Source organism: Triturus cristatus, chromosome 7 (genome assembly GCF_964204655.1).
Source record: "Triturus cristatus chromosome 7, aTriCri1.1, whole genome shotgun sequence".
NCBI classification, from domain to species: Eukaryota; Metazoa; Chordata; class Amphibia; order Caudata; family Salamandridae; genus Triturus; species Triturus cristatus.
In genome coordinates, this window is record NC_140590.1 from 118,142,090 (window position 1) to 118,164,688 (window position 22,599).

At 46.6% G+C, this 22,599-nt stretch overlaps 1 protein-coding gene across 3 annotated transcripts in view; it reads right to left on the reverse strand.

Moving 5' to 3' along the window:
* LOC146808983 (sialic acid-binding Ig-like lectin 10) overlaps positions 1–22,599 on the reverse strand; it is a 319,371-nt gene that overhangs the window by 16,582 nt on the left and 280,190 nt on the right. For all 3 annotated transcript variants that reach the window (XM_085615781.1, XM_085615779.1, XM_085615780.1), the window contains 2 exons: positions 16,625–16,672; positions 6,691–6,948 (listed from right to left, as the gene is read on the reverse strand). In XM_085615781.1, coding sequence (XP_085471907.1) covers positions 6,691–6,948; positions 16,625–16,672 — 306 coding nt within the window. The remainder of the gene's footprint in view (positions 1–6,690; positions 6,949–16,624; positions 16,673–22,599) is intronic.

The window sequence follows — 22,599 nt, forward strand, 5'->3', positions numbered from 1 at the left end:
AATGAGAAAACGCGAAGACACCCAATGATCATTATTAAATAATGTGCTTCATTTTGTGCAAAGATATTTATCCAATGATACTTCAGCACCTGAGTGTGGAACTAGACCAAGATATATCAGCCATTGAAATCACAAAGGCCATTAAACAGATGGCAAAAGACAAGACCACCACGTGGCGATGGCTTTTCCCTGGAATTCTATAAAGCCATCATATCCATAACGGTTCTGCTACTTGAGAAAGTCTCTAAGGAACCTACGAAATCAGATGTCTTTTGCTTAGGATTTCTCAGGGCTTACATAAGCCCAGGAGGGATAAAGGTCTGTGCTCTAGTTGCAGACCCATCTCCCTTCTTAACTACAGTGAAAACAATCTGGCTAAAATATTGGCCATAAAACTGGGCAAGGTGATCTCTTGGTCCATTACATGAAACCAGGAGGGACTTGTACCAATCCAGTCCTCACTTAGCCATATTCTGGCCCCGTTGCACCTTTTATAGCAGAAAAAGGGCCTCTCTCTCAACACTGAGAAAGCATTTGTTTCATTGGAGTGGGCTTATATGTTATATGTTTCGTACTCTAAAGCTATTCAGCCTTGGACACAAGTTTGTGTGAATTGTCCGTCGACTCTATTAGACTCAAGGTATTCCTGATACCATCAACATCAGCAGAGGCACCAGAGAAGGATTCCCTCTATCACTGTTACCCTTTATACTGGTGTTGGAACCTTTGGCAGTAGCTATTAGAGAATCAGTCATGATTAAATGGGTGCAAAGGGGTGCACACTCCTGCTGGTGAACTTAAGCCAATGCTCTAGGCAGAGAATATGCTGCTGACCCCACAGCTGCCAAGGGCTGCAGGGGTGCAAGCTCTTTCATCTCCCCTTCACTGATGCCCGATATATTATTATTATCATTGATATTATTATTCTTAGTATTATCATTGTTATGATTATTATTATCATATTTATTTATTCTTATGACGACCTGGCAACTGGAAAATGCTGCTGGGGCGGTTGCCTCATTTTTCACACTTTTCATAACTTTAAAAAAAAAAAATGTAAATACTAGTCTAATATGGGCATCTTTAATGTTGGGTCACTAAATTAAAAATGTCCACCTATGTTACGACATGTGCACACACATCATGATCAACACGTGTTCACAAGTGTCCATGCGTCATAATGGGCATCGCAAGTTATACGCGCACATCAGCAGCTATTTTGGAATGGGTTTTCTTTAATAGAAGACACAAAACAAGACAGTAAACCCTGTATGAGCAAGCATCTTCATGCATTCACACCCATGGAATCGCGAAAAAAGCTTTGGCAACGCCAGTAACGTGACATTTTTGAGCTGTCACCTATTGCATTTGCCAGTGCTTGTTGCCAGAATTGCAATGGCATGCCTTAAGAGCACCTCTTCGGCCTTCTGGATTTGTATTCCCTTATCTATCTACCAATAGTTCCACCCAGCGCCGGCACTAGGCATGGGCAGTGTGGGCACCTTCCCAGGGCCTCGCACTCAGCTAAAAAACAGGGGCTTCACTGTGAAAGGCCACACCTTCACAGTTAGCTCACCTGGTCCTCTAGGGCCCCCTGCCCCACACAATCCTATTACAAATGGGAGATGTCTTGACCTTGCTGGTCAGGGCGTGGTGGCATTCCTGGGGTGCAGGGGTGGGAGGAAGGAACAAACAGATTTGGGCTGGCACAGCCAGGGGCGGGGCAACGCCTCTAGGCCATTTAAGGCCCCCCTTTCTGCATTTTGTTGCTAGGTGACAGAAGGCCCCTTTGTTTCCAGGACTAGCCAGACACAGGTAAGGAGAGGTGGGTGAGGGGTGGAGGGAGCAGCCAGATAACTGGCTCTTTTTTAACCTTTGCATCACCCAAAGCAAAGATTTTTCCGATGTGAATGTGCATTTCAAATGTATGTAGACCTGCCGGTGGTAGGGCAGTATTTGCCTAAAGACCTCATTACTGCTTCAAGGCCCAGGGGATGGCAACCCTTCCCTGGGCCTCAAAGCACTGGAGCAAGCTGCAACGTCAAGGTGTGGGGGGCCACCTTGCTTTCATCTTCTTTCCTTTATTTGTTCCTCCGTGAAATGGATCCAAAAAAGAAAAACACTTTTTCTGTTCCAAAATGCAGCCACGGGATGGAGAGAAATATAAATAACTAAATAAAGAAAGACAGAGTGGGTCGCAAAGTGGCCAGATTGATTTTATTCACACCCAAAACACATTAGCGCCACTTTGCAGACTTTGCAAGTCAAGCGCTACTTTTGTTTTCTTGCCTTTCTTTGAACAGCATTGTTTTCCGGGTGGGGAAGTGCACCGTTCCTGGATGTACTGCAATACCTGGTTGATGGGTGGATTGGAAAATAAAAGGCATACTGCGGCTCTGTGTTCATGAATGTGGTCTTTTTAAACCATACTGCTTACGTTTTGTAAGGATATAAGTACTGGACATTTTAATGGGTCCCTGCTAGCCTCTGTACTCATGTACTTAACTTTTCAGGCAAAAGCACTCACTGATTTTTTAATAATAAGTGCAAAAGCGTTAAAGAAAACATGTTGTTCCTTCTAAAATTTAACATCCATTACTTAATCTTGCATTCCCTTGAGTGTTTACTTTTTCCAGGATGTTGTTACTTTTTTTTTTTAGGCAACGTATTACTCTTGTCTAGTGCGTAATTTGAACTGAGTCGCATCCAGGTGTTTATAGCGGGGCACAATTGGGTTGTATTTGAAAGCAGTGCGAGTTTCGCTCACTAGGATGTGGCACTATCGTCAGAGCGGACGAATTTGGGACTGGGGAACCAGGATCAGCCATCATGACCAGTCCACCTGACTACTCTCCTGAGGGAGCACATTCCCATGCTAGACCTTAGAAGGCCCCGCAAGACTTTAGAAGCCCTGGTGTCTTAGCACCAGCAGGTGGACCCTAGCGGTGGCAAGTGTGGGTTACCCTTGAAGGCATCTCCACCGCAATCTATACGGAAGTTCACCTCCAGTCTTGCGGGCAGGCCTACAAAGCAGCCAACTTTGTAGCAACAGTGAGTCTGTCACTGAGGTCACAGGACACTTGAACAGGAAGGCTCTAGGACGGTGTGACCAGTGAGATCGCACTATGGGCCTTATGTAGGTAAATTACATTTACCGATTCTTAAATACCGAATCTTACCGATTCGGTATTTATGAATCGATAAATGTAATGTAGGTAAAAGACATACCGATTCGGTAAGTGTCGGTATTTTAGAATCGGTATTTACCGATTCGGTAATGGTAACCTGTATCTCATTGATTCCTATGGGCCAGGAGGCCCATAGGAATCAATGGGAAGCCAGTTACCATTACCGAATCGGTAAATACCGAATCGGTAAATACCGAATCGGTAATGGGGGGAGCTCAATCAAGGGTGGCAGGGTGTCACATTGACACCCTGTTGCACCCCTGATTCTTGCATGTGTGCACATGTGGCACACATACATGCCCTGAGGGCATGTGTGTCTGCCACATTGCACACATCTAAGGGCCAAATAATGCAATAACTGAGACATTCGTCATTTACCACCAACTTTCAGTTGGTGGTAAATAATGAATCCCCACACCCACCACACACTCCCCTAAATCTCATTTCTGTATTCGGTATTTACCGAATCGGTAACATTACCGAATCGGTAATTTTACCGATTCGGTAAATTACCGAATACAGAAATGATCCCCCTACATCTCAAAAGCCTAAATACCGGTCGGTAACGGTATATTTACCGAAAATCGGCCGTTACCGACCGGTATTGGGCTACCTACATATGGCCCCAAGTGCTGACTTCAGATGGGGGCATCATGTTTGCAAGTATATTATGTTCTTAAAAGCACTTGTTGCCTCCTTTCTGGCCTCCAGCAATTTTCGGCAACAATAAAAACATGTCATGATAACTCCGGTGATTGATGTTCTTCCTAGAAAGAGATGGAGTTTGTCAGTTGGAAGTTTTGACTCGTGAAAAGGTAGCGCAGAGGGTTAATGTGCCTGCTGCAAAGGACATGTACCATGCAGATCACAAAGTGCATATAATGTAAATAGGTCAGTGGGTTACTGATTTTGTCAGTGAGATCCTTTAGTTACTTGCAGGTTGTAAGTCAAAATCCAAACATAGAACAGTGAGCTATTAACTGTCATCTTAGAGCTGCATCCAACTTCGAGGTATAAATTAGAGCGTTATGCTATTTTCCCCAGTCCTTGATTACCCTAAAATTGCAAAAAGGGTTCTTTTAGATAGAGATCAATTGAAGGTTATTAAAGAGAATCCCCAACCATGGTATTACGTTCGAAATTCAGAGTTTGTGTTTCTCCATACCAATCACTATTATACTATACTGCCTACTAGCATGTTTGTCATGTGACTCCTACACATTGTAGTCCTTTGTCTTATGTAACATTTTCTATACAGTGATTTACATACTTATGATTGTCTCTGTGCAGTGTGTGTGATATACATTGCTCTGACACCCCACACTCGTATAAGCAGCGCTGTAAATCAAATTAAATGCATCTGAGAGAGAGTGTAGTTATGGAGATTTGAGGGGCACTGTTAAAGAGTGGTAGCGAGGGAATCTGTGGCAGCGGGAGCCATTGGGGGGCACCAACAAACATTGTGCACAGGACTCCACCAGCTCTAAAGCATGTCACTACCACTTCCTGCAGTTCCAACACCAAATTAAAATCTTTGATTTGAAAACCCCCTGAATCCGCAGCATACCTTCAAGTCAATGTATGATTAAGTAGTGGTCTCCGTTGTTCTAAGTATTTTTTTATGTATGTACAATCTTTATTTGTTTGCAATTGTGTCTTGTATTTTTGTATTATATGTGTTGTATTTTTGCACTTAACATAATTCTGTCGAGTAAAGAGCCCACACACAAAAAAGGTTGTCCTACGAGTCTAAGCATGTGAGTATGGAATATTGGTGAGAGCATTTACGTTAAAACAAATTACTAAGTATTAATGTAACCCTAAGGTGGCACAATAATGGCACGGAAAGATAACAGAGCCTTTTGAAAGTTGTGAATATATCCATGGTGTGAGGGGTTTTCTCTTGTTTGATTTTATATTTTGAATGATCCCGCCCCTCATTACCTCACAAGGATCTGTCCCCTTTATGAGACAGAACTGGCATTTTTATTATGCACTCACTAGGAAACAATCAGTTGTCATGGATAAAAAATATGCATCTTTGTGGGACCTGCACCTAGCTTTTCCATCCAATGTGACAAATGTAATCCATTTAATACAGTTTTAAAATATATGGAATTATTTTATTTGTTTATTTATTTTTTTGTCCATGTTACTGATATCCACGTTAGGTCTCTTCATTGATGCCAAATAAGATCAATAGTCCTGCGATGTCACTCTCTGTGATGTCACTTCTTGTGATGTTACATGCAAATTAGAGGGGCCTCACATCTTGACTTTCGTCCAGGGCCCCAGAAGTTCTAGGACCGGCCCTGGTTCCACCAGTTGCTGCTTCTGCACTTCAGCGTCTGCCTCTTACAAACTGGGTATAATCGACCAGGGTATCAACAAATACTGCATCTGTTTCAAGTTTTCATATTTGCCCTTGCCATTTAATAGTTCACTGCTGCAATTTATACACCCGTCTCATTCCTTCATTTTAATCACAGCATCGCGGTCGTGAACTAGTTTTAACAGTGAAATTTACATCGTTCTTCCTGACTGGCAGGATAAGATCTGAGGCTGCAATACCACAGGTCGTTACTAGATGGCGCTCTAAGTAGTACTAATATTTCTGAATAACAAAAGTAAATGACAACATATTGGGTCACCTTCTCCAGTACTGATGAGAAGCCTGCTAGAAACAATTTGCCAAAAGGAAATGGAGTGAAATTTAATTCTGAAAATCTACTAAAATGTACCCAGATCCGTTCCACAGAGAACCCAGAAGATTCCAAGCCCGACTGTGAGAGGTTCACCCATTGCAGAATCTGCCTGAAATCCAGCAATGAGAAAGCCGTTAGTGAATATCAGTACGCTCACTTCATGAGGGTTGCAGTTTTTTCTTCAACATTATATAAATCAAACATGAATCCCGCCAAAATGTTGGATTTACACTGATTCATTTCCACGCACCACAGACTTACATGCTCTGCCCTCATTTCTAGTTTAGAAAGATGCGGTCCCACAAGCCCTTGGTGGGTGACGTTCTGGCTGGTGACATCACTGCATTCCAAGGGTGCAGTACCTATACGTCATTACTTAGAGACTGTTTGAAGCCTGTATTACAGTGCTGTATTACACTGATAGCACCACAGGCTTGTAAGTAGCTGATGTACGGGCTGACTGGCATCTTTTCTTGGTCTTAATAGGAAAAATGATTTACTGCCTTGGTTAACTATGCAAATATTAGTGAAACTTATTTGTGTGGGCAATGACGATTTCTGCATGTGACGTGTGATAAATACAACGAGTCATAATTTTTGTCCAGTCGCACAACACGACACAGTGGTGCATTAAGCCCTCGGGTGTGTTCAGTGGTACTTTAAATACATATAGAGAAATAGTACACAATCTTTTTTGAGTCTTTTGGTGTCAAATACTCATGAGCTACAAATGCTCCCATTCCATCGTTTTGCTTGTTTTAGTCCTCAAACACGCTTCCAGAGGATCACATACTTACGCTCCACGCTGATGAATACGGAAGAGTTTGCCAGGCCATGCTTGTTCTTTGCAACGCACCAGTACTGTCCTTCGTTCTCCAACGCGACGTTTGAGATACTTATTGTCAGCTTGTCAATGTTCTCTTTTCCTAAAATCGTTTTTCCCCCTTTCATCCAGGTCAGGTTTGAAAGGGGCGAGCTCTCCACTGAGCAGTGTATGTCCACAGATCGCCCTTCCAGCACCTTTTTAGTGGAGTTTTCCTGCTTTCCAGACCAATCTGCAAACATTAAGAAAATAATACTTTTTAGCCAAATATTATTCACACTTATATTGTTATACGTTGTTGCCTCTTTAAGTGATGAAATTGGCAAAATGATGTTTAGGGTATTTGGTCGAACTTTCTTGAATTGTAGGTCTCCAACTAAAATGTTCAGAACATATGAGACATCTCTCACCACAAGCTGAAATAATGGATACACTCTGCACCCTCCCATGTAACTCCATCAAGTACCAGTGGGGGCAGCAGAGTCAGTCAGTGGGGCCTGCTAGTGGAAGCCATTTAGGCCAGATTTACTCATATTTGACGCTACATGGAGCAGGAAGCAAATTATGGTTTGTCTGAGCCTATATTTTGACAAGGAGACCAGACTTGAGAAATCTTGCATCCTAAATTCAAAAGACAGAGGGGCATATTTATAATAACTGACGCATCCCTGCATATCAGCAGGGATGCGCCAGTTATTTTGCGCCCCAGCTCCGCCATCATGGATGCGCCGCATTTATAATGCGGCGCACCATGGGGCAAAAATGGCACAGATGCGTCACCCATCTGTGCCGTAAAAGTGGCGCATTGCTGGAGTTGCGTCGCAAGCGCGACGCAGCTCCAGCAATGCTCTGGGGGCCCTATCTGCACAATGCTGCGTCAATCCTTACGCCTGCTTCAAGCAGGCGCAGGGTTTTGACGCAGCATGGGCTCAAAAGTGACTGAGTGAAATCTTGTAGATTTCACTGAGCCACTTTTAGGAGGCGTTCCTGCGCCGGAACGCCCCCACCTGCCCTGGAACGCCTACATGTGGCGCAGGGCTTTACAACGTGACGCATCTCCCAGATGCGTCACGTTGTAAATATCCCGCACCATGGCGCAGGATTTGCGCCGCTGCTGCGTCACAAAAGTGACGCAACGGCGGCGTAAATGAGGCGCAAGTCAAACATAAATCTGCCCCAGAACTTCAATGCATGTACAGCTTTTGATGTAGCCTTTCACATAGGAAGATAGTGAAGATTTTGGGGCTTGTTTACAAGCCAAGTGCGCCATGGATGTGTTGCTTTTTTTGATGTTCCGGCAAAGTGCAGACTCATATCTACAAGGCCATGGAAAGCCACCCTGCGTCGCTTTTCATGGCCTCGTAGATATGGTGTGAGGCAAATCACTGTGTTGCCTCACACCTCCTGGGTGAAGGGTGCCATGGGCACTGCACAGGGTGTTCCCACTCAACGCCCATTGTTTTTGGCACATTCCTATATTTACTCTATATTCACAGATTTACCACATAGAGTACATCTAGGACAGCGTCAAAGCCCTGCGCCATCCCAGGGTGGCGTAACAGTTTGTAAAGAAAGGTGTCCCTTTCTGCACCAAAGCAACCTGATTTCAACACAGGCTCCCCGGCACCATGGTGCAAGGGTGCCTGCGTTGGAGCTAGGCAGCCATTTGTGAGCCAGCACAGTGTAAAAGGAAAAGGATGCACCGTATCTCATGAATATGGTGCATGCTTGCCCTTTTCTTTTGACGCAGGGCAGGGCTGCACAGCAAAGTGATGTGCAGCGCTGCCCTGCGTCAAAATGTTGTAAATGAGGCCCCATGTGTCTCAAAGGTCATTTGTAGGCTGGCAATTCATACTTAGTTTCTTGCTTGGAACACCATTTTTAGGTTGAGCCTAGAGTCAGCGTGCAAGCGCTGCTCAGGCAAGGATCTTTGGTAGTTTAGTAGGGGAGAGAAGACCCCGCCCGTATTTTTCATTGGCTTGTGTGTTTGTCCTTTCTAACTACTGGCTTCTGATTGATAAAGAGGCTTGTAAGTCCCTCCTTAGTACCGCAGTGTTGTCATTTGTAACCTCCCATGGCTACTGGTCCCTTTACCTGGTTGTTACACGGTAGGTGTTCTCTTTTCTTTAATGAGTTTTCACTCCTCTCTGGCTGTTCAGCCCTCACCATATTTTAACAGCCACGCAAGTTTCGTGTGCTGTCGCGGTCTTGCGTGTGCAGCTGTCACGGTTGCTGGAGGCGGTAATGCCACCATCAGCCTGCACAATCTACAGTTTACACTTCAGAGGAGAGGAGTTGGCCTAATGGCTAGGGCAGTTGACCTTGAATCTGGGGAACTGGGTTCGAGTCTCAGCAATGACGCTGAACATCCTGTGATTCTGGGCAAATCACATAATCTCACCGTGCCTAACAAAACAAGCATTGGCAAGTGTTTAGTCATGCAACAGTTGATGTTGTTGCACCAAGGATATTGTGCTGCATAACCAAATACTTACAAGGTCCCAAAAGTGAGACCTATTGGCTATGCCAAGGCTTGTTGCATTTGGTACCAGTTGCCCCACTGCTGCAGCGTGCTTATGTGCAATGTTAAGTTTGTAGAGTTCCACGAGAGAGAGAGAGAGAGAGAGAGAGAAAGAGAGAGAGAGAAAAAGAAAGAAATAGAGAGAGAGAAAGAATGAATGAGCGAGAGAAAGTGTGTGTGTGTCTTTTTATTTTTCCAAGTTTGACTCAAACTTTCATCTTCAATTATGTACGGAGGCAAATTTACCAAGGTCCGAAAATGACAAATGTATTTGAAAGAAGGGTGTAATAAGTTAGCAGACACAAGGATTTCCTGCTTACGAACTTTAGCACAACTTCCATTGTGTTAGAGAACTTCATATTTACTCCACAACAGGAAATGATATGACCAGGAGGTATAAGCCACTCGCAGCCATCCATGTACAGCAGAAGTAACCCATCCACTGGACGGTGTGCAGCAAGAAGAGCCCATCCACTATGCAACACAGAACAGGATCGACCACTCGATTGTCGAATGAGCAGCAGGAATAACACAGCTTCTGTGCCGAGGATAGAAGGATGAGCCTAGCTACTGCAAAGTGAGCAGCAGGAGGAATCCAGCCCCTGTGCGGAGTACAAAAAGAACCCTCCCAATGGGCAGCGTGCACAACAAAGGACCTGTGAACTATCAAAGAACCGATTGAGTGGGCAGCAGAATAAACTATCATTGCAGAAGGATCAACCCACCCACTGTGCGGCATGCAGTAAAAAACAACGATCAAATGCAACGTACAGCTGCAAAAACCTCTTCACTGTGCAATACTGACCAGGAACCAGCTATCAATCGTGCAATATATGCAGAAAGAACCCATCTACTGTACAATGTAAAGCATGAAGAACCCAGCCCCTGTGAAACAAACACCAACAAGCGCGCGCGAAAAGCATGCTGCGAGGCCAAAGTGAAAGTGACCGCGTGGGAAGCACGCGAGTGGTGCACGCGCAGCGGTAATCACGCCATATGGCGCCTCTGCTCAAGCACTGCAAGCTGTAGCCTGCGGCAGCATTTTTTGAAACCCTTACTTAAAGTCTCGGCCAGACCAGCGCAAGCGCTGGGTCAGGTGAGACCTACAAATGAATGTGTCCTCATGCAACTCAACTGGTGCGATATAAAGTGCCCTTTATACAGCGCAAACTCGACCTACATGTACTGGAGTGCTTTACGTGAGCACCGATTACTTTAGACAAAGCCATATTTTTTATTTTTAGGCACGAGGAGAATAAATCATTACCTCGTCGTCCTGTCTTCCCGTCCCATTCCATAACAGTGAGCAGCTAGTCTGCTCCACAGAAACCTATTACCTAGCCGAGCTTTTTGCACCTCCCCCAATATGGCACCACTATCAGGTGACCATAAACGGGGAAGTGCGTCATAGGAACATCCTTTTTTCTGCATGCAGTATTCCTTAGTGCCTAGCTGAGTGGTGGGGTAAGTTTTCTCTTTCTTTTGTTCTCTACTAAAAATATTCGGCTGCCTTCTGTAGCGGCCGCCTTTTTTGTATGCATACTTTTGCCCTATTTTGCTACCTGCTGTGCCTGTATTTGTATTGCGGTCCGCTCTAGCAGCTGCTTGTGCAGTTAATGCTCACCTGCTGTGGTGTGACTTCTCCGTCTGCCTTAGCGGCTGTTCCCCTTGCTCTAGATCCCGCGGCGACCTGCTTTAGCGGGTGGGGGTTGTGGCGGTGATTTTTGGCAGCGCATGTGGTCTAGGATGTTTTCTGGTTCCCTGGGGCGAAAATGGGGCAGACGGCTGCCTTTTCTAACGCCCGGCCCTTATTCCTGGTCCCGCATGAGCTCGGGCCCTCGAAACTTCGTCGGTATTTGAATGGGGTCCTTTTCTGCTGGCACCCGTCCTCTGTGAGTGCCTGTTCACTGTACTGTTTGTTGCTGGATTTTTTTTTTGACGGTGTCTGTTACCTGTGTGTTTACTGGGTCTGTAATGGATTCGGGTGCCTCTTCCTCCACTCCTCCTCTGGATGCCCTGCGCCTCTTGATCAATGATGCGGTGGCTGCTGCCTTCCGGGCTCGGGAGGCTGCTGGACCTCCTGCCAAGGTTCCTCGTGAGTCTGTAGATCCGCAGGACACTCCTGATGGCGATTTGGGTCCTGATGAGGAGGAATGTGTCCGGGGGCGCTTTGTTCAGGGTGCGGAGCTCTCTGATTTGTTCGCCCATGTTCGTGATAATTTGGGGTTCACTCCTCTCATGTCGGATGTCCTGGAGGATGACTTCTTTACGCAATATCACCTGCCAACTCCTGAGCCCTTCCCGTTGCATGGTGCTGTGCACCAGGTGCTGGATCATGAGTGGAAGGAGGTGGATAAATCTGGCTGTCAAAGTTGACAATTTGATGGCAGGGCATTCCTCTCAAGGTCTGGTCCTGTCGGATGACGCCCTTCCTTCGGACGCTGTTGATAAGCATGTTGAAGGGGCGGTGAAGTGTTCCTATGCTGCTTTCAATTTTTCTGTCAGGGCGATGGCCTATTCTAATTACATGGTCCAGTCCCTCCTCAAGGATTTTCAGGCCCTGTCTCTTCTTTTGCAGGATGCGGAGGATGCATCCTCTCTTTTGGCCCTCATGGAGTTGCAAGAGTGGTACTTGTCAAATATTTCATTTGACAATTTGAGCGCCTCTGCGGCTGCCTCTGGTGCTTCGATTGCTGCGAGGCGTCATATCTGGATGCGTTCCTGGAAAGCTGAGTCTTCTCAGAAGTCGGTCCTGCTTAAGCTGCCTTTTGTAGGTTCCAAGGTGTTCGGACCTCAGCTGGAAGAGATGGTGAAACAGTCAGCGGAGAACTGCAAGCTGGTTGCTCTGGTTCGCCCTTCTTCTTGGGGGTGTGGTTTTGGCTACCGACGTGCCTTTGGGCCTTCTGCTCGGGGTGCGTCGCAGCCCTTTCGTAGCAGGGGTCGTGGCCGGGGGGCCCTTGGAGGTGCCAAGCCCCGGACCCCTGCCGGTGTTGCTGCCATCACTTCTTCCTCTTCTAAATGACTGTCTACCTCTGCCGGTTGGAGGTCACCTTAAATCTTTTCTGCACCAGTGGTTGACGGGTTCGGATGCCTGGGTGGTTTAGACCATGTCGGAGGGTTATCGGATTCAATTCTCCTCTCCTCCTTCTCCGGTCTTCCTTGTGACTCCCCTGCCCCGTCTTCCTCTGCGTCGTGCGGCCCTGCTGGAAGGTGTGCGCCTTCTATTGGAGAAGGCGACTATCATGGAGGTTCCTCCTCTGGAAAGGGGCGAGGGTTGTTATTCGATCCTCTTTCTGGTCTCCAAGAAGGATACTTCGGATCTGCGACCTGTCTTGGATCTGAAACGGGTCAATCGCTTCATCCACCGTCGTCCATTCAAGATGGTGACACTGTTGTCTATTCTGCACCTGGCGCTTCCTGGGAGCTTCCTGGCATCACTGGATCGTATGGATGCTTGTCTGCATGTCCGGCGGATCAGAAGTTTCTCCGGTTTGCTGTGGGTTCCAGGCACTTCCAATTTTGGGTGCTTCCCTTCGGCCTTTCATCGGCGCCAAGAGTTTTCACGAAGCTCTTGGCCCCTCTGGTGGGTATTCTTCATTCCCGTGGTCTGCAAGTATTTCCCTATCTAGATGATTGGTTGATTGTTTCTCCTTTTTCTCAGGCTCAGTCGGATGTGGCCCAGGTGTGTCATCTGCTGGGGTCCTTTGGGTTCCTCACCAATCACCGGAAGTCCTTCCTGGTGCCCTCCCAGACACTGAAGTTCCTGGGGGCTCTCTTCTGCATGGATCTTGAGATGGTGTTCCTCTCCCAGGAGCACCAGTTGACTTTGTTCCGTCACCTTCCTTGGGTTCTGTCCCAGTCCCGGGTGTCCGCCCGTCTCTGGTTGAGAAGTCAAGGGGAGATGGCGTCCACTTTGCATCTCCTCCCTTGGGCCCGGCTGCATTTATATCCCCTCTTGCATCATGTCCTGTCGCACTGGACTACGAGGCCTTGCTTCCCGTCTCTCCTGGGATTCGGGTGGATCTCCAGTGGTGGTTGTCCCCTCAGTCTCTTTCCCAGGGGTTCGATCTTCTTTCTCCTCTGCATGTGGTTGTGTTATCCACAGATGCCAGTGCTGTGGGTTGGGGGGCTGTGATGGGTGCCTCTAAGGCTCAGGGTCAGTGTTCCCGTTTCGAGCCTCTCCAGTCCTCGAACTGGAAGGAGTTGAGGTCGGTTTGGTTGGCTCTTTGGTGGTTTGCTCCTCTCCTCCGGGGAAGGAGAATGGGCCTGCGTACTCTTTGAGCAGGGTGTTCCCTTCCTCGGTGACTATGTGTCTGTCTCCGGATCTGTTCGATCTCATTGTCCTCCGGTTACGCCTTCCGTGGCTGGATCTTTTTGTCTCAGAGGATTCTGCCCTTCTTCCTCAGTTTTGCAGCCTCGTTCCCTCCCGGTTGGCATGGGCGACGCTTTCTCCGTCTTTGGTCGCTGGGGCTCCTGTTTGCCTTCTCTCCGTTTGCTCTGATTCCGCGGGTCCGCCGGAAGACTCGGTTGGACCGGGCGGAGATTCTTCTAGTTGTGCCAGAGTGGTGTCGCCAATCTTGGTTTCCCCTGCCTCTGACCATGGCTGTGTGCCCCCATTGGAGGTTTCCCCTGTGTCCTTCTCCTCTTTGGGCTCCTCTCCCAGGGTTGCCTCCCTGCACTGCCTTCGGCTGGGGGTTTAGCACTTGAAAGGATGAGTTTGTTGGGTCAGGGTTGCTCGGTTGAGGTTGCCCAGTGCCTCCAGTTGTCTCGGCGCCCTTCTACCTTGAAGTCCTATGACCGTCATTGGAAGAACTTTTCCTCCTGGTGTTTTGGGAAGGGTCTCTCTTCTTCCTCCTGTGAGGCTGTGAGGGTGTTGGACTTCTTGCGGGATGGATTTGTCTTGGAACTCGCTATTTCCTCCCTGCGTACGCAGTGGGCTGCCATTCTTGCTTTTCGGGGTTCCTCTGTGTCTTCTGTCTCCCCATTGGTGGCTCGCCTTTTGAGGAGCTTTTTGTTTCAGCGTCCTGTGTCTCACTCTCCTGTGCCTGCCTGGGATCTTCCCCTTATTCTCCAAGCCTTGACGAGCCCTCCCTTCGAACCTTTGGTCTCGGTGGACCCTAAGTTCCTTTCTTCTAAGGTTCTTTTCATGGTGGCCATTACTTCTGGGCGGAGGGTTGGTGAACTTGGTGCCTTGATGGCTTCGCCCCCTTTTTTGTGTTTTTGCACTGACAAAGTCCTTCTCCATCCCAGTAAGTTTTTTCTGCCCAAGGTATTGTCCTCTCTGCACTGTCAGGAGGATATTGTTCTCCTGGTTTTCTTTCCGGATCCTACCTCGCCGGAGGAGTTGGTCCTCCATTCTTTGGATGTGCTGAGGGCTCTCCGCATATACTTGGATCGGACCTCTGGTTTCCGTAAGGTTGATTCCTTGTTTGTCACCTACGGCGTCTCTGGACCGGGTCTTCGTTAGTCCTTGTCCACCTTGACTCGTTGGGTCAAGGGTGCTGTGGTTTCGGCCTACGAGGCGGCCCACTGTACTGTCCCATCTTCTGTTCTGGGTCGATCGACCAGGGGCGTATCCTTCTCCTGGGCCATGTTCAAGCGGGCTTCCTTGCGAGACATGGGGATGGCAGCCTCGGCTGCCGTTGGCAATCATGTTTTGTCTGCTGTACATGGTTTATGAAGTGTTCTACTTTCTGTTGATTAAATGGACCAGTTTTCTCCCACTTTCGGGTCTGTTTTTATTGCAATAACCGTGTGCTTGGGTATGGACTCACTGTTAAGTAATGGGACGGGAAGACAGAACGAGGTGGTAATGCCCAGTTACTCACCGGATATATTCATTATTCCGAGTCCTGGTCTTCCCGTCCCATTCCTGATCCCTTCTCTCCCTCCCTCCCTGTTTTGGGTGATTGTTTTTCTTTCTGAGTTTTCTTTGGTATTCTCAGGATGTTCCTTTCACGCTCTTCCCCCTTTATGGTCACCTGATGGTGGCGCCATATTGGGGGAGGTGCGAAAACCTTGACTAGGTACTAGGTTTCTGTGGAGCAGACTAGCTGCTCACTGTTAAGGAATGGGACGGGAAGACCAGGACTCGGAGTAATGAATATTACCGGTGAGTAACCAGGCATTAGTCTACAATGATGGGATGTTTTTCTGACACCGATACTCGAACCTGGAATTTTCCGAAATCGGCAGCTCTGGTCTTAGCACCACATAAGAGAGCCAGAGAAAAGATGATGGGCTGGGTGACGAGGCGAGGCAGCCAAACCACGGTGAAATAGCAGAGACTAGAGGGGAAAGACAAAAGCAGTCGGGTGAACAGGTAGAGAGGGGGATCGAAGATAAACGGTGTGCAGGGCGAAGGAGGGCTCAGATAATCAGGCTGCCAGCATTTCTTTGCAAGTGTTGATATCTGAAATCTTGGCACTGCCCATAGGTAGAAATGGTTTTCGGGTTTCTGTGGCAGCCACGTATGTTGGTCTTCGGACAGCATTCCAAACGGCAATGTACAGGTCATGTCGGAGCTCCAGTGTACTGACACTTCCAATCCCATGCAGCCTTCATGAGCTGGCGAAGGAAGGGAAGCAGCATGGACAGAACAGTTTTTTTTTTAGCTCGGTCTTTACCCGTGCAGAGACACAAAATGACAAATATCGTTATGCATTGATTTTAACACACTAGCGACAAGGTATTGTGTACATGTTGTTATATTTGTTTAACTTCAATTACAGCACTCATGTGGTCCCAGTCATGTTTTGGCTGGGGGAGAGTGGCAGCAACCCCCATATACTTCTACTGTATAATTAAACAAAATGAGACCCCTCATTCTGTCAGGTTCCTTGTAGCCCAGCCCTCGCCCCATGTATCGCCATCCACCTCTTTGTCCAACACAGAGCAACACCCCCAAACCTATTTACCTTCACTTGTATTTCTGCCACATAGACCAAAAACAGCAGTAGAGGCATTGTGTTGAAAGTTACTACAGCCACCATGGGTACGTTACCAATAGTCCCTGCCCAACAGCATTAGTGCTTTCTACCTCGAGGCAGCCCCAGGCATGGTGCATGAAATCAGCACCTGCGATTGACGTCATCTTCCACAGCCGGCATTCATGTGGATTTTTAGGGGTGATCAATTTGATCTCAACTATTGTAGAATCCCCTCTTAATGAACATAAGTGATGGGGTTGCATTTTTTAGCGCTCTCCAGTGTCTGCATGTCTAGCATGAGTAGCTTATCGAGCACTGTCTCACAGACAATAGTAGTGAATTCTAGCATTGAGTTGCAGCCTAACGCTTCTACTGAAAGTGCGACAGTTTGCTTCATGGCTAAATACTTAGACCCCAAAGGCGAGACCGATTGCATTGCAAATGCTTGTTATTAGTACCTGGTGTCGTGACATTCTCAACCTTTATTTGTGGGGTCCTGGGAGGATCTGTAACAATAAAAGCAGAACAATATTTTGTAATCTTTTTGTACAGAAGTTGTTCATTATATTTCTCTTCACATTTGCTGAACACTCAAGCGTAAAGGTATCATAAATTCACTGCAGCCTAGTGTAGCAGATTCATATACCAGTTTGAGTCCTTAGTGCAAGGGTGGGGGCGGACATTTAGGGCATCATCAAGGCCATCGTGTGGTGCCTGCTGCACTGCTGAGGAGCAGCAGGAGTTAAGGCAAAATGGGAGAGTCAGGGCAATTAAAGTAGAGTACGAGCAACACGTGAACTCCCATAGCGTGCTAAACAAGTAATTCCATGACATCAGCAGTAGAAGGTTAAACAATTGCCAGTCCAAAACAAGGGTTCAAAAGAGCAATGCTTAAGTAGAGGAACAAACACAGAATAGGGAGGAAAGCCTCCACTGAAAACCTGGAAACTCATATTGACAACAAAGCCATGTAATCACCACCAAGGGTTGACTCTCTGGAGGAATGTCAGACATTACAATGCATATCGTTAGCACACATGTAATACAACCATGTTTGGAAAATGGGCTCTCTGAAGGGTCACCCCAGACATTTGCCTTCCTTCTCCCCTTCTTTGCTGAATTATTTTAGTTTGTTTAAGGACTCTGTGTACTTTACCAATGCTTACCTGTGCTAAGGTGCTTGTGCTCCCTCTCTAAACATGGTATAATTGGTTTACACTTGTTTCACATATTTAATTTACTTATAAGTCCCTTTAGAGTGGTATATTATATACCCAGGGACAGCAAATTAAATGCTAATAGTGGGCCTACAGCACTTATTGTGGCACCCACCTAGGCAACCCTGTAAAACTTGTCCCACGCACGCCATTGCAGGCTGAAGGAAGCATCACACTGCCATGTCGTCGACTTGGCCTTTAAAATCCCTTGCTAAGACTTAAACTCCCCTTTTAATACATATAGGACACCCCTAAGGTTAGCCCTAGATAGCCCCTAGGGCAGGGTGCTGTGTAATCAAAAGGCAGGACATGCACTTTTAAGTTTTGGATGTCCTGGTAGTGAAAAACACCCAAATTCATTTGTAACTACTTAGCAGCCTACCGCTCTCATTGGTTAGCATTGGGAAGTCATTTTTACACTTTATACGTTCTAAATCCTGATTTAGAAGTAGATCTTTGATGTTTGGTACCATTGGACATGTAATAAAAAATCATCTTTGATGGCTAAATTGGATTTACTGTTACAACTTTAAAAATGCCACTTTTAGAAAGATAAAGCAAGAAAAGTTCCTAGCTGCCCATTTATATGTGCTGTCAACAGTTCAACAGACTCAGACCAAAATCCTTAATAAGATGATCCAATCATTTAATCATTAAATGTTTTCTTTTTTGTCTTTGATTAACTTCATTGATATTTAGCACAAAAGAAGGACAACACTTCACAATTTACACAAATTCACATTGAACACTAACACTTCACAATTTACACAAATTCACATTAAACAAATAAAGGAGACTGATGTGATTAAACATAATTCACAAAGGAAAACAATTTGATGAATTGTAAACAACTAGGCGTAAGCACATATGAATGAATTTGAGTAGCTGCCAGTCAACAACAGAACAATGCTAAGGAAACCCCATGGAACAAACTCAGGGTACCGTCCAACGTGGGTATTTTTATTTTGTGCAATAGAAAATAAACAGAATTGAAACAAATTTCTTCAATTGTCATTTAATTTATAAAGGTATTCCCCTGTTGGTCAAATTGGTGCCAACGCGTTTCGAAACCCTTTTCAATTAAAGGGCTTTTCTTCAGGGATGTGACTGGGTTCTGTGGAACCAAAAAGAAAAACTTTGTTTAGAGGGATATTTACCAAGTTAATTAACCAAAGCCCCTCTTTTTCGAAGTGTTTACAACTTATCTTTTACCTGTGATTGATTTCAAGAAAGGCTCATCAACTTTGTTGGAGGCCTGATTGATTCACGTTATAGGCTTATTCCTGAAATGATGGAAACGTTCTAGGTGCAATTGAATGTAGCAGAGTTTGCTGTCTGTAAAGAACAACAAACAGTAACCATTTCCGTGGTTCAGCTTCAAACTATTAAAACCATGGGGCAGATCTATATCGGAGATGCGCCACTTTTACGCCGCCGTTGCGTCACTTTTGTGACGCAGCGGCGGTGTAAACCCTGCGCCACGTTGCGCCATATTTACATCGTGACGCATCTATGGAGATGCGTCACGATGTAAAGCCCTGCGCCACGTAAAACCTGCGTCAGGTTTCACGTGGGCGTGTCAACATAGGAACGCCCCTGAAAAGTGACTCAGTCAAATCTGCTTGAAGCAGGCGTAAGGCTTGACGCACCATGTTAGGGATAGGGTTGGTTGGAACAGTGCTGGAGTTGCGTCGCGCTTGCGACGCAACTGAAGCACTGCGCCAACCTTACGCCATTGGATGCGTCACGCATCTGTTTATTCCTGCGCCATGATGCGCCGCATTATAAATGCGGCGCATCATGTGTGGCGCAAGGGTAAACTTGCGTGACGCATCATTCCTGGCGCATCCTTGCTGATTTGCAGGGATGCGCCAGGCAACATAAATCTGCCCCCATGTATTTAAGGATATAATGACTTAATTAGCAGCTGAATCAGCCCATCTTGCACCCTGCCTCGAGAGGTAGAAATGACTTAATACGCCAAGGTGAAAATTCTTAGGGGCAGATTTATGACGACTGGCGCATCCCTGCATATCAGCAGGGATGCGCCAGTTATTATGCGCCACAGCTGCGCCACCATGGATGCGCCGCATTTATAATGCGGCGCACCATGGGGCAAAAACGGCACAGATGCGTGACGCATCTGTGCCGAAAAGTGGCGCATTGCTGGAGCTGCGTCGCAAGCGCGACGCAGCTCCAGCAATGATCTGGGGGGCCCTATCTGTACAATGCTGCGCCAATCCTTACGCCTGCTTCAAGCAGGCGCAGGGTTTTGACGCAGCATGGGCCTAAAAGTGACTGAGTGAAATCTTGTAGATTTCACTCAGCCACTTTTAGGAGGCGTTCCTGCGCCGGAACGCCCCCACCTGCCCTGGAACGCCTACATGTGGCGCAGGGCTTTACAACGTGACGCATCTGGGAGATGCGTCACGTTTGTAAATGCCCCGCACCATGGCGCAGGATTTGCGCCGCTGCTGCATCACAAAAGTGACGCAACGGCGGCGCAAAAGTGCCGCAAGTGCAACATAAATCTGCCCCTTAGTGCGCGGAATGCGCGTTCAAAAACTATCTGTTAACAAAGTGAAATTTTTGTCATTTTATTCAACGCTAACCGGAACCTTGAAAAGTTTATAACGATTTAAAAACTCCCAACTAGGCAATGCTTGGTCGCTATGAATTCGACTTTACTCTGGCAGCCAGTCTCGAAGGTGAAATAGACTTGAGACGCAGAGATGAATACTTCTTGAAGCGCGGCGAGCGTGTTCAAACAAAATCTATTAACAGAGTTCAATATGGGTTATTTTGTTCCTCACTAAACGGAGACTTGAAACTTTGTAACTATTTAAAGACTCACTTTTAGGATCAGCGTGGCTTCTCAGAAATCAGTTCCGCTTGGCCTGCTGCACCGAAGTGGCTGTGCACGATTGAATTAAACTTGAGGAAAACAGATTTCCTGTTCCCTACCTCCCGAGTGCCGGAGAGTCTAACAGGGGCTGCTGGGCCTTGTAGTTTGGAATCAAAGGCTTCTAAATATTTTGCTTGCAAATGTTAAAGCGATACCAAAGGGGATGATGGACGGAACGTTTGAGCAAATCAAACACTAACCCCCAGTCAACTGATCTGGGTTTAATCCATCATCATTCTTGAGCTCACTCCACCACCCCAGTTCAGACATGGCCATATGCAAATCAGTCTGACCCTGTGCCTCATGGGAACAGTCCAGCACGAACTGCCAAGCCATGTCTTTCATAGACCGGAAACAAGCTTCCTGGGACTGGTTTTGGATTCATAACCCTCATCACCCAGGCTATCTTTAATCTTGAAGGTAGCCTCTTTCCCTTAGTTGGTCGCACAATGCAGTGGGATGGACATCAAAGTCCTCATTCCTAGAACAGTTCCTTCTAATTCTTAATAACTGCCCGTACGGCAAATTATCCCATACATTTCTGGGGTTGTGGACTTTTATAATGAAGGATTGTGTTTCTGTCAGTTGGTTTATGGTGCAATGTTGTCCTCAATTCCTCATTTATGTACATGACTTCTACATCTAAAAATGTGAGTACAGTCTTGCTCTTGGTTATGGTGAATTTGATATCTAAATGTCTGGTGTTTAGCCAGTCAAAAAAGAGGGATAAAGTTGCTTTAGTGCCCTCCCAAATGCACCAGATACATCGATGTATCGATACCATTTGGCCAGGTGTTGCCTGTGGGGGTTATTCTCAAAAACAACTTTTCTTCAAATCTAGCCATGAAGAGGACCACTATTTCTGGTGCAAAAGGACATCCCATAGCGGTCCCCATGGTCTGAATATGGAATTTTTCTTCAAATTTGAAAACGTTTTTTTTCAAAGCCACTGATGCCAGTTGAAGAATAAATTCAGTGGGGACCTGATGCGGATGTTCCGTAGTCACCAAATAAGATTCCAATGCTTCGAGGGCTTCGTCCTGGGGGATTTGTGTATACATGGATACCACATGGAATGATACAAGCCAATTGTTGTAAGGATTAAAATGAAGACCTTGACCTTTATTTATAAAGGCCATCATATCTCTCACACACGATGGAACCTTCTGAAGGAAGGGTTTGAGGACGAAGTCAACATATTTGGAAATGGGCTTTAATACCAAGTCACAGCCGAAGGCAATTAGTCTTCCCGGTGGATCTGGAAGTTGCTTATGAATTTTAGGTAAAAAATACATTACCGGTGTTCTGGGATGATCTTTATTCAAAAATTCGTACTCCTTTTGACTCAGAAATCCACTTTCAAGGCCTTGATTTAAAATAGGTTTTATTACTTCCTGAACTTCTCGTGTCTGCAATAAACATCTGTGGTGGGTGACATCTGGATTTTGTGCATTACCTCTAGGTAACTCCACACAAATGGAGCTTAGTTGTGAATGATGGGCCATTCACATCCTGATGGGTCATCCTGGGGAGAATGGGAGGGAGGGGCTGACACACCTGAATAGGCTGTGTCCTGTTCCCACACAAGGGGCTGAAGACCCCCCTGTAGTGAAGCTGGAACCAGGGCGGTGCTAGGAGGATCTCTGTGCACTCCAAAGCCCCTCCATTTCAAAGGCACAGTTGGTTATAAGTATTAGTCTCTGACCCTACCGCTTCAGTTCACTCTTGGACTGCTGTGCTGCTACATGGAATGCCACTCTGATGGACTACTGCTCTGCAATAACTGCTTTTCTACTGTGCTGCCCTGATGCCTGCTACCCTCTGCCCTGCTGAGGAAGGACTGAACCCATTTCACTTGAAACCAGAGTGACTACAAGGACATGCTGGCTTGTCCCCTTGTCTAACTTTCAGGGACATCAAAGACTTCTTCATCATCCTGCAACAGCACCTGGACATTGCTTCCTGCAAGTCTTGCCCTGCCAAGTGGTGCCAATCTAGTAATGGGTCCTTGGAAGTGGATATAAAGTGCTGCAACTGCTAAAACCCACGCATCCACGACTGTGTCTGATCAGAACCGGCACATCTCTCTCGACACCGACGCATCTGCAAGAATCCCGTACATCACTTGCCAACTGCATGGTGCATCACCTTCCGTTCTCAATCAATCAATCAATCAGACATTTGTAAAGCGCACTACTTACCAGTGAGGGTCTCGAGGCACTGGGGGGGGGGGGGGGGAGGTTGGGATGCTGCTACTGCTCGAATAGCCAGGTCTTGAGGAGACCACTGAAGGTTAGCAGCTCCTGGGCTT